This window comes from Natrix helvetica (genome assembly GCF_964273705.1).
Source record: "Natrix helvetica genome assembly, chromosome: 5".
Taxonomy (NCBI): domain Eukaryota; kingdom Metazoa; phylum Chordata; class Lepidosauria; order Squamata; family Natricidae; genus Natrix; species Natrix helvetica.
Window position 1 is genome coordinate 145190212 of NC_138551.1, and position 12668 is coordinate 145202879.

General features: G+C 39.4%; 1 protein-coding gene across 1 annotated transcript; it reads right to left on the bottom strand.

Annotated features, from left to right (window-relative positions):
- Positions 1 to 782: 782 nt before the first annotated feature.
- SDHB (succinate dehydrogenase complex iron sulfur subunit B) lies at positions 783 to 12280 on the bottom strand. The gene is made up of 8 exons (XM_081956327.1): positions 12133 to 12280; positions 11766 to 11911; positions 10195 to 10280; positions 9919 to 10055; positions 2691 to 2807; positions 1333 to 1434; positions 1064 to 1186; positions 783 to 939 (listed from the first exon to the last, which is right to left on the bottom strand). Exons 1-8 carry the CDS (start codon positions 12205 to 12207, stop codon positions 862 to 864), a joined length of 864 nt encoding a protein of 287 aa, XP_081812453.1. The 5' UTR covers positions 12208 to 12280; the 3' UTR covers positions 783 to 861.
- Positions 12281 to 12668: the final 388 nt, after the last annotated feature.

The window sequence follows — 12668 nt, forward strand, 5'->3', positions numbered from 1 at the left end:
ACACCCCTTCCCCTCTCCGAGGGGGGAGGCCTCTCCTTGCTTGTGTACATAAATAAAGGTAAAAGTTCCCCTTGCATATAGTGTTAGTCATTCCCGACTCTAGGGGGCGGTGCTCATCTCCGTCTCAAAGCCGAAGAGCCAGCGTTGTCCGAAGACGTCTCCGTGGTCACGTAGCTGGCATGACTCAACTCCGGAAGGCGCACGGAACGCTGTTCCCTTCCCACCAAAGGTGGTCCCTATTTTTCTACTTGCATTTTTTTACGTGCTTTCGAACGGCTAGGTTGGCAGAAGCTGGGGCAAGTCACGGGAGCTCCCTCCGTTTACGCGGCGCTAGGGATTTGAACCGTAAACCTTTCTGATCGACAAGCTCAGCGTCTTAGCCCCTGAGCCAACGCCTCCCTTTACATAAATAAAGAGGTGTTAAATCTACTTTTCCAGATTTGGGCAAGGCGTATTTTTACGGGCTTATTCGCTGTTCGTTCGAGGACGTCGTTGCTGGAGGAATACAGGCTGTGCGTGAACTGAAGAAAAGGGGGGGAGGGTGTTAGTCAGAAGGAAAGTTGACCCACTGGGCTCCTACCTCACCCCACACACACAAACACACACCTTGGGGTCTCTTGAGCGCTGTGCAGAGAAGCGTCTGCCCTTGAGAGCAAAGCCTGACCCGAACAGAGAGGGGAAAGAGAGGAATAAAGTAGGAAACTGATTTTTATTTTTAATTCGTCTTTACAGGTTTGGCTGTACAATTCCACACAAGCAAGGGGTCTCTGACCCCGCTGAAACCCCAGCTATAAATTAAATCCCCTACCCACCCACCCCGGCAGGAAGGAAGGCAGGCTGTGCGCTGTGCGGGGAAAGCAGCTAGCCATGCGCTGCCTTCTCTTTGTGTGTAGCCATCATTTTCTTGATTTCGGCAATTGCCTTCCCGGGATTCAGGCCCTAAGGGAGAGAAAACAACGGGGAAGGGAGAGTTGGTGGGCACGGTTCTCGCCCTCGCTCGCCCCAGCCGGCTCCCATCCCAGATGGGGGGTGGGGGGGTGGGAACCTGGTCCCAAGCACCCACCTTGGGGCAGGCCTGGGTGCAGTTCATGATGGTGTGGCAACGGTAGAGGGAGAAAGGGTCCTCCAGCTGAGCCAAGCGCTCCTCGGTGTAGTCGTCCCGGGAGTCGATCATCCAGCGGTAGGCCTGAGGGAGCAGCCGCTCTTGGGAAGGACCGCTTTTCCTCTCCCCCTCCCCCCCAACTGCCTCCTGGGCCTTAAGAGCAGAGGCCCACCTCCCAATCCAGCCGAGGGGCAGGGGGAAGAGTGGCCTTCGGCCAGCGGCCCCGTTACCTGCATGAGCACGGCTGGGCCGAGGTACTTGTCCGCGTTCCACCAGTAACTGGGGCAGCTGGTGCTGCAGCAAGCGCAAAGGATGCACTCGTAGAGCCCGTCCTGGGAGAGCAAAAGAGACGCCCTCGTGAGGGAGAAGAGGAATCCCCTGAAGAGGCAGCCAGTGCCCACCCTATAGCCCACCAGCCTCTCTCCTTCCCCCCCTCTCTCCCTTCTCCTTTCCCCCCTCTCCTTCTCTTTTGCCTCTCTTCTTTTTCCCTTCTTTTTGCTTTCCCCCTCTCTCCTTCTCTGTTTTCCTTCTCTGTCCTCTTTCCTCCTTCTCTTTTTCCTCGCCTTTTTCCCTTCTCTTTTTGCTTTCCCCCTCTCTCCTTCTCTCTTTTCTCTTCTCTGTCCTCTTTCCTCCTTCTCTTTTTCCTCTCTTCTTTTTCCCTTCTCTTTTTGCTTTCCCCCTCTCCTTCTGTTTTCCTTCTCTGTCCTCTTTCCTCCTTCTCTTTTTCCTCGCCTTTTTCCCTTCTCTTCTTCCTCCCTCCCTCTATTTCCCTTTTCCCCTTCTCTCCTTTTTCCCTTCTCTCCTCCCCCTTTCCCTTTTCTCTCCTCTCCTTCTCTCCTTTTTCCTCTTTTTCCATTCCCTCCTTCCTCTTATCCCATCCTTCTCCCCTTTTTCCCTTCTCTCTCATCTCTCCCTCTCCTTTCTCCCCCTCATCTTCTTTTCCCTCTCCTTTTTCCGTTCTCTCCTTCCCCCTTTTCCCTTCTCTCCTCTTCCCTTTTCCTCTCCTTTTTCCCTTCTCCCCTCCCTCCCTCTCCTTTCCCCTTTTTCCCTTTCCTCTCCTCTTCCCTCTCCTGTCTCTTTTTCCCTTCTCTCACTCCTTTCCCCCCTCCTTCTGTCTCTATTCCCCTCTCTCCTTCTATCCTTTCCCCCCTCTCTCCTTCTCCGTCTCTCTCCTCTCTTTTTCCCTTCTCTCCCTCTTCTTTCTCTTCCCCCCTCCTTCTCTATCTCTTTCCCCTCTCCTTTTTGCCGTCTCTCTCTCTCCTCTCCCCCTACCCCAAGGAGAAAGCAGCCTCCCTCCTCCCCTGCTTTTCATCACGCAGCCCCTTTTGTGACGCTAAGAAACTGTTTTAGGGTTGGCTTGGGTTGGATCAGGAGGCGCTTCGAAATCCAACGCTCGCCACGCATTTGGGAGCACATTCCGGCATTTGGCTATTCCCGAGAAGAGGGGAGAAGGAGAAGGTGCACTCTTATCCATCATGGGGTTTTGGTGAGGCTATAAGGGCTGGCCAGGAGAGGCAGCAGCTCTCCAAAACAGGAGTGACCAGAGGACTGCTGTCAGCTAAAAGAGACACGAAGGAAATGCAATGACCAGCTTATCCCGATCTTCTATGGACTGTAAATACTGCTCTTTGCCCTGGTTTGATTCATCCTTCTTCTTCAGGTAAGGCTGGATAGCTTTGTATTGGGCGTAGAAGTTGCTCAGGTCCTGAAGGAGGGAGAACAAACACCGCCTGAGTTTACGCACCAAGGCATCAAGCTCTGATTAAAGAGAAATGGCATGTGGAATACTAGCAATAGCCCTTAGACTTATATACCGCTGCGCAGTGCTTCACAGCCTTCTCCAAGCAGTTTACAGAGTCAGCCTCTTTTGCCCCCCAGGCAATCTGCATCCCGACCTTGAAAGGCTGAGTCAACCTTGAGCCAGCGAGGATCGAACTCCTGGCGGTGAGCAGAATTAGCCTGCAATGCCGCATTCTAACCACGGCGTCACCACAGCTCTTGTGAATAAGCCATGATCGAGGATTGATGTAAAAGGTAGCTTGCAAGTACAGCATCTCTTTTGTAGCATGCTAAGCCAAAACCACACGGCCCATTCAGGCTAAGCACAATGGGAGACAACAGGTATAGTTGTCTAGCTGGACAGTAGTGAGGTGAAGGCTGCCAGGCACAAAACAGAACACCCACCTTTCTGTGCAAATATCTACCGACCCCTCCCATCCTGGGCATAAATTGTTTCAACTTTTACCCTCAAAGAGACACTATAGGGCTCTGCACACCAGAACAACAAGACACAAGGACAGTTCCCCCCCCCCCCCCTAAATGCCATCACTCTGCTAAACAACTAATTCCCACAACATTGTCAAATTAACTACTAGGACTGTATTACTATTCTTCTTCTCATCCTTCCTATTACCTATCTCCTCCCACTTATGACTATAGCAATGTTGCTTGCATCTCTACCACTTATATGATTTTATTTGTTTCCTACTATGATTTGATTGCTTATTTCTTAACCTATGGCTATCACTGTGTTGTACGTATCTTATGAGTTGATGAATATTTTTTTTTCTTTTTATGTACAGAGAGCATCTGCACCAAAGACAAATTCCTTATGTGTCCAATCACACTTGGCCAATAAAGAATCCTATCCTATCCTATCCTACTCTACATTCTATTCTATATTCCAGTGATGGCGAACCTATGGCACGCGTGCCACAGGTGGCACACGGAGCCATTTGTCAGGGCACGCAAGGCGCTGCCCTGTCAGCTGGCCAGCACGCATGTTCACCTTTTTAAAAGCCATTTTTCGCCCTCCCCAGGCTCCAGAGGCTTTATAGGAGCCTGGGGAGGGCGAAAAGAGCCTCCCCCGCCCTCCACGGAGACCCTCCGGAGGCTTCAGGGACCATCCGGAGGCTTCCCTGAAGCCTTCGGAACGCTTAAAACCACCCTCCGAGCAAACTGGAAGTCACAAACTGGAGGACCTCGGGGGGGGGGGGAGGCTCTTTTCGCCCTCCCCAGGCTCCTATAAAGCCTCTGGAGCCTGGGGAGGGCGAAAAAAGCATGTAAAAATGGGGGGTCATTCGTTGTGCGCGCATGCGCACTGGGGGTCGCGCATTGCATTATGGGTGTGGCACGCCTGCACACGATCCCCCTGCGCTCCCCCCACTTGTGGCACACGAGCCAAAAAAGGTTCGCCATCGCTGCTATATTCTATTCTACTCTATATTCTATTCTGTTCTATTTTCTACTCTACTCTACATCCTATTCTATTCTATTCTGCTCTACTCTACATCCTATTCTATTCTATTCTATTCTATATTCTATTCTATATTCTATTCTATATTCTATTCTATTTTCTATTCTATTTTCTATTCTATTTTCTATACATTCTATTCTATTCTATATTCTATTCTATATTCCTCCTGGTGCCGTCTGCTAGGCAATGCCAGCGGGCGACACCTAGGAGTAGATCCTTCTCTGTGATGGGCCCAACCCTCTGGAATGACCTCCCCCCAGACATTCGAACTACCACCGACCTCCGTTCCTTCCGGCAAAAGTTAAAGACTCACCTATTTCAGTCAGCTGGCCTGGCACTCTCTTAGCTTTACCTCCCAGGGATTTATTTTATTTTAGGGTTTGGGGTTTTAATTGTGATGTTTTTAGGTATTTATTTCTTAGTACAGCCTATCTCCCCCTCCAAATGTATTTTAAATGTAGCTTAAATGTATTTAATTATTATGATTGGTTTTATTGTATTGACTGTACACCGCCCCGAGTCCCTTTTTGGGAGAGGGGCGGTCTAAAAATCTAAGAAATAAATAAATAAAATAAATATATTCTATTCTATTTTCTATACATTCTATTCTATTCTATATTCTATTCTATTTTCTATACATTCTATTCTATTCTATATTCTATTCTATTTTCTATTCTATTTTCTATTCTATTTTCTATACATTCTATTCTATTCTATTCTATATTCTATTCTATATTCTATTCTATATTCTATTCTATATTCTATACATTCTATTCTATTCTATATTCTATTCTATATTCTATTCTATATTCTATTCTATTTTCTATTCTATATTCTATTCTATATTCTATTCTATATTCTATTCTATTTTCTATACATTCTATTCTATTCTATATTCTATTCTATTTTCTATACATTCTATTCTATTCTATATTCTATTCTATTTTCTATTCTATTTTCTATACATTCTATTCTATTCTATTCTATATTCTATTCTATTTTCTATTCTATTTTCTATATATTCTATTCTATTCTATTCTATTCTATATTCTATTCTATATTCTATTCTATATTCTATTCTATATTCTATACATTCTATTCTATTCTATATTCTATACATTCTATTCTATTCTATATTCTATTCTATATTCTATTCTATATTCTATTCTATATTCTATTCTATATTCTATTTTATATTCTATTCTATATTCTATTCTATTTTCTATTCTATATTCTATTCTATATTCTATTCTATTTTCTATACATTCTATTCTATTCTATATTCTATTCTATTTTCTATACATTCTATTCTATTCTATATTCTATTCTATTTTCTATTCTATTTTCTATTCTATTTTCTATACATTCTATTCTATTCTATTCTATATTCTATTCTATATTCTATTCTATATTCTATTCTATTTTCTATTCTATTTTCTATTCTATTTTCTATATATTCTATTCTATTCTATTCTATTCTATATTCTATTCTATATTCTATTCTATATTCTATTCTATATTCTATTCTATATTCTATTCTATATTCTATTCTATATTCTATTCTATATTCTATACATTCTATTCTATATTCTATTCTATATTCTATTCTATATTCTATTCTATATTCTATTCTATATTCTATTCTATTTTCTATTCTATATTCTATTCTATATTCTATTCTATTTTCTATACATTCTATTCTATTCTATATTCTATTCTATATTCTATTCTATTTTCTATTCTATTTTCTATTCTATTTTCTATACATTCTATTCTATTCTATTCTATATTCTATTCTATAATCTATTCTATTTTCTATACATTCTATTCTATTCTATTCTATATTCTATTCTATATTCTATTCTATATTCTATTCTATATTCTATTCTATTTTCTATTCTATTTAGTATACATTCTATTCTATTCTATTCTATATTCTATTCTATATTCTATTCTATTTTCTATACATTCTATTCTATTCTATATTCTATTCTATTTTCTATTCTATTTTCTATTCTATTTTCTATACATTCTATTCTATTCTATTCTATATTCTATTCTATATTCTATTCTATATTCTATTCTATATTCTATACATTCTATTCTATTCTATATTCTATTCTATATTCTATTCTATATTCTATTCTATTTTCTATTCTATATTCTATTCTATATTCTATTCTATATTCTATTCTATTTTCTATACATTCTATTCTATTCTATATTCTATTCTATTTTCTATACATTCTATTCTATTCTATATTCTATTCTATTTTCTATTCTATTTTCTATACATTCTATTCTATTCTATTCTATATTCTATTCTATTTTCTATTCTATTTTCTATATATTCTATTCTATTCTATTCTATTCTATATTCTATTCTATATTCTATTCTATATTCTATTCTATATTCTATACATTCTATTCTATTCTATATTCTATACATTCTATTCTATTCTATATTCTATTCTATATTCTATTCTATATTCTATTCTATATTCTATTCTATATTCTATTTTATATTCTATTCTATATTCTATTCTATTTTCTATTCTATATTCTATTCTATATTCTATTCTATTTTCTATACATTCTATTCTATTCTATATTCTATTCTATTTTCTATACATTCTATTCTATTCTATATTCTATTCTATTTTCTATTCTATTTTCTATTCTATTTTCTATACATTCTATTCTATTCTATTCTATATTCTATTCTATATTCTATTCTATATTCTATTCTATTTTCTATTCTATTTTCTATTCTATTTTCTATATATTCTATTCTATTCTATTCTATTCTATATTCTATTCTATATTCTATTCTATATTCTATTCTATATTCTATTCTATATTCTATTCTATATTCTATTCTATATTCTATACATTCTATTCTATATTCTATTCTATATTCTATTCTATATTCTATTCTATATTCTATTCTATATTCTATTCTATTTTCTATTCTATATTCTATTCTATATTCTATTCTATTTTCTATACATTCTATTCTATTCTATATTCTATTCTATATTCTATTCTATTTTCTATTCTATTTTCTATTCTATTTTCTATACATTCTATTCTATTCTATTCTATATTCTATTCTATAATCTATTCTATTTTCTATACATTCTATTCTATTCTATTCTATATTCTATTCTATATTCTATTCTATATTCTATTCTATATTCTATTCTATATTCTATTCTATTTTCTATTCTATTTAGTATACATTCTATTCTATTCTATTCTATATTCTATTCTATATTCTATTCTATTTTCTATACATTCTATTCTATTCTATATTCTATTCTATTTTCTATTCTATTTTCTATACATTCTATTCTATTCTATTCTATATTCTATTCTATATTCTATTCTATATTCTATACTATTCTATATTCTATTCTATATTCTATTCTATATTCTATTCTATATTCTATTCTATATTCTATTCTATATTCTATTCTATATTCTATTCTATATTCTATTCTATATTCTATTCTATATTCTATACATTCTATTCTATTCTATATTCTATTCTATATTCTATACATTCTATTCTATTCTATATTCTATTCTATATTCTATACATTCTATTCTATTCTATATTCTATTCTATATTCTATACATTCTATTCTATTCTATATTCTATTCTATTCTATTTTCTATTCTATATTCTATTCTATATTCTATTCTATATTCTATTCTATATTCTATTCTATTCTATTCTACTCTATATTCTATTCTATATTCTACTCTATATTCTATTCTATATTCTATTCTATATTCTATACATTCTATTCTATTCTATATTCTATTCTATATTCTATACATTCTATTCTATTCTATATTCTATTCTATATTCTATACATTCTATTCTATTCTATAATCTATTCTATATTCTATACATTCTATTCTATATTCTATTCTATATTCTATTCTATATTCTATTCTATATACTATACATTCTATTCTATTCTATATTCTATTCTATATTCTATTCTATATTCTATTCTATATTCTATTCTATATTCTATTCTATTCTATTCTACTCTATATTCTATTCTATATTCTATACATTCTATTCTATTCTATATTCTATTCTATATTCTATACATTCTATTCTATATTCTATACATTCTATTCTATATTCTATTCTATATTCTATTCTATATTCTATTCTATATTCTATTCTATATTCTATACATTCTATTCTATTCTATATTCTATTCTATATTCTATTCTATATTCTATTCTATATTCTATTCTATTTTCTATTCTATATTCTATTCTATATTCTATTCTATATTCTATTCTATATTCTATTCTATTCTACTCTATATTCTATTCTATATTCTATTCTATATTCTATTCTATGTTCTATTCTATATTCTATACATTCTATTCTATTCTATATTCTATTCTATATTCTATTCTATATTCTATTCTATATTCTATACATTCTATTCTATTCTATATTCTATTCTATATTCTATTCTATATTCTATTCTATATTCTATTCTATATTCTATTCTATTTTCTATTCTATATTCTATTCTATATTCTATTCTATATTCTATTCTATTCTATTCTACTCTATATTCTATTCTATATTCTATTCTATATTCTATTCTATATTCTATTCTATATTCTATTCTATTCTATATTCTATTCTATATTCTATTCTATATTCTATTCTATATTCTATTCTATATTCTATTCTATTCTACTCTATATTCTACTCTATATTCTATTCTATATTCTATTCTATATTCTATTCTATATTCTATTCTATATTCTATTCTATATTCTATTCTATTCTATATTCTATTCTATATTCTATTCTATATTCTATACATTCTATTCTATTCTATATTCTATTCTATATTCTATTCTATATTCTATTCTATTTTCTATTCTATATTCTATTCTATATTCTATTCTATTCTATATTCTATTCTATATTCTATTCTATATTCTATTCTATATTCTATTCTATATTCTATATTCTATTCTATTCTATTCTATATTCTATTCTATATTCTATTCTATTCTATTCTACTCTATATTCTATTCTGTTCTATTCTACTCTATATTCTATTCTATTCTGCTCTATTCTATATTCTATTCTATATTCTATTCTATATTCTATTCTATTTTCTATATATTCTATTCTATTCTATATTCTATTCTATATTCTATTCTATTCTACTCTACTCTATACATTCTATTCTACTCTGCTCTGCTCTACTCTACATTCTATTCTACTTTCCTCTATTCTGCCAGTGCCCTTCTCCTAGCTCTAGGCCCATTGGTGGTGATGGTGGTGGAACCCAGGATCCCCCTGCAGAAGCCAGATGGCCAGAACATCTGGATGACTGGTACGGGGAAATCATGTCGAGATCCAGGCTGCCGTCCCCAGAAAGAAAGGCAGGCGGAGGGTAGACCGAGCACAGCCAGCCCACGATAAGAGGCTCTGCAAGCCGAGACCCTCCAACACATCCCCTTCTCATCCGCCCTGGGGAGACCATCCGTCCCCTGGACTTACCGGCACGAGATCTTTTACCACATACATGTGAGGGAGAGGGTAGATTTTAGTGACCTTGTTGAGGTCGGTGTCGATCCTCTTGGTACAAGCTAGAGTGTTCCCTCCATTGATGTTCATGGCACATGAGCCACAAATGCCTGGGGGGGGGGGGGGGGGGGGAGAGACAGAGAATGAAGCTTTTCAAGAGCAAAAAGGAAACTTTTGGGATGGAGGTCAAACCTGCAGCCTCCTCCTCCTCTTCCTCCTCCTCCGGACCGCAAAGGAGGCCACTCTCACCTTCTCTGCAGGACCGGCGGAAAGTCAGGGTGGAATCCATTTCGTTCTTGATCTTGATCAAGGCATCGAGAATCATCGGGCCGCATCTGGAAGAGGAGAACCCGCTAGCTGTCAGAAAGTGCCAGCCCCTCTTCCCCCCCAGCCCCCCCAGGGGCTGTTTTAGGATTAGGATTTTGAGATTAGGCAAGCTATTCCATTGGTGGATTGTTCTCCCTGTCAGAAAATTTCTCCTTATTTCCAGGTTCAATTTCTCTCCTGGTTCAATTTCTATCCATTATTATTCCTTGTTTGGCCTTCAGCTGCTTTGGAAAATAGCTTGACCCCCTCCTCCTCTCTGTGGCAGCCCCTCAAATATTGGAAGGCTGCTATCCTGCCTCCCCTGGTCCTTCTCTTCACTAGACTAGCCAGGCCCAGTTCCTGCAACCCTTCTGGTTGCTTAACATCTTTTTAATAGCCTGATTCTTAATTTTAGGTTGCCCCTCTCCTGGATTAGTTTCCATCCGTTGCTTCTTGTCCTGCCTTAGAGGTGCTTTGGAGAATAGCTCCCCCCCCCTTCTCTGTGGCAGCCCCTCAAATATTGGATCCTGCTATCCTGCCTCCCCTGGTCCTTCTCTTCACTGGACCAGCCATGCCCAGTTCCTGCAACCGTTCATTGTATGTTTTAGCCTCCAGTCCCCTCATCCTCTGTTGCTCTTCTCTGCACTTCTTCTAGAGATTTCTAGATTTGCTAACCTACAACTTTACGGTCCGCATTCAGCCCTGTTGCGTTAGGAAGCTGAGGGGCTGGCCTGCCCTGTGGAAGAAGGGCAGCGGTTTGGTACCCGGTGGACGGCCCCCTTGTTTCCCTCCCCATGTTTTATTTGTTTTACTTATATCACTTTCCATTTCCATCAAACAGTGTGTGATCTGGGTAGTTACTTAAACATTTCATAATCCACATATTTGTTATTATATTCATCACAATAATGTTAATAATATAACTATAAGGTAAAGGTTCTCACACACAGGTGCTTGTCGTTCCCGACTCTAGGGGGCGGTGCTCATCTCCGTTTTAAAGCCGAAGAGCCAGCGCTGTCCGAAGACGTCTCCGTGGTCATGTGGCCGGCATGACTCAATGCCGAAGGCGCACGGAACGCTGTTCCCTTCCCACCAAAGGTGGTTCCTATTTTTCTCCTTGCATTTTTTACGTCCTTTCGAACTGCTAGGTTGGCAGAAGCTGGGACAAGTCATCGGGAGCCCCCGTTATGCGGCGCTAGGGATTCGAACCGGCAACCTTTCTGGCTCAGTGGCTAAGACGCTGAGCCTGTCAATCAGAAAGATTGGCGGTTCGAATCCCTAGCGCCACGTAACGGAGTGAGCTCCTGTGACTGAGCCTGTCAATCAGAAAGGTTGGCGGTTCGAATCCCTAGAGCCGCGTAACGGAGTGAGCTCCTGTGACTCCCTCTTATAACTATATATTATTATTATCGCCTCCCTCTTATAACTATATATTATTATAATTACAATAATAGCTAACTTCTTCATCACCAATTTTCTCTCCACTTTAACCTTCCCCTCTTAGGGCCACTCACTTGTTGAGGTCTATCTCGTAGGTCTGCATGCGGGGCTTCTCTCCCAAGTTGTCCGGGCTCCACCGGTAGACGGCGAACCTCTTCACCCGCGGGGACGCCTCCGTAGCCGGTGATGCAGCCGCCCCCGCGTGAGCTCTGCGGCGGATCTGCGAGAGAGACACCCAACGAGGCGGAGGGGAAGCAGGGTTGCGGGGGTGGTGTGGTCGGACTAGATGACCTCCAAGGTCCCTTCCAACTCTGCTACCTTAGCCGGCGCACGAGCAGAGCCAAGTCCTCACTGAGGACTAGAAGCTTGGGAAGTCCGAGCCCGCAGCCGGAGAGCGTCCCTTTCCCACCCCCGCCGATCCGTCCTCCGACCCTCGCTCACCTGAAGCAGCGCCGCGCCGCCCCTTCCCCTCGCCGCCCCCCAACCCGCCGCCGCCGCCGTCCCGATCAGCGCCATCCCGCGCCCTCTGAGTGACGATCCCTCGTCCTTTCGGAGCGGGGAAAGGGACACGACTGCAGCTGCTTCCGTGTTCTCCCGCGTAATCCGTCCTCTACTTCCGGTTCAATTCCCTCCCCAGCATGGCCGAACCTCGCTTTCCTGTCCTGTCGCGAAAGCGGTCCCCCACTCCCCACTTCCTCACTGAGCTTCCCCAAATGGCCGAGGTTTATTTTTCCGAGCCTGCTTCAAGTCCTACTCCTTCCAACGCGGCCCGTTCCTAGGCCTCCGTGGCCGCAGCCCTAGCGGACTCGCTAAGTCAGCACAGAACCTCGCTTCTTGTCCTTCCGCGAAAGCGGTCCCCCTCCCACTTCCGGTTCTTCACTGAACTCCCCCAAATGGCCGAGGTTTAATTTTCCGAGCCTGCTTCAAGTCCCGCTGCTTCCGACGCCCCCCCTTTCCTCGGCCTTCATGGCCGCAAC

Bases quoted from the DNA above. Each gene is read 5' to 3' on its own strand.
- SDHB (XM_081956327.1), bottom strand. From the start codon at position 12,207: ATGGCGCTGATCGGGACGGCGGCGGCGGCGGGTTGGGGGGCGGCGAGG. The intron at 1,435-2,690 runs GTCATTGCATTT...TTGCTCTCCCAG, and splicing joins TAGAAGATCGGGATAAGCTG to GACGGGCTCTACGAGTGCAT. The intron at 940-1,063 runs GTGGGTGCTTGG...TCTCTCCCTTAG, and splicing joins GCACCCAGGCCTGCCCCAAG to GGCCTGAATCCCGGGAAGGC.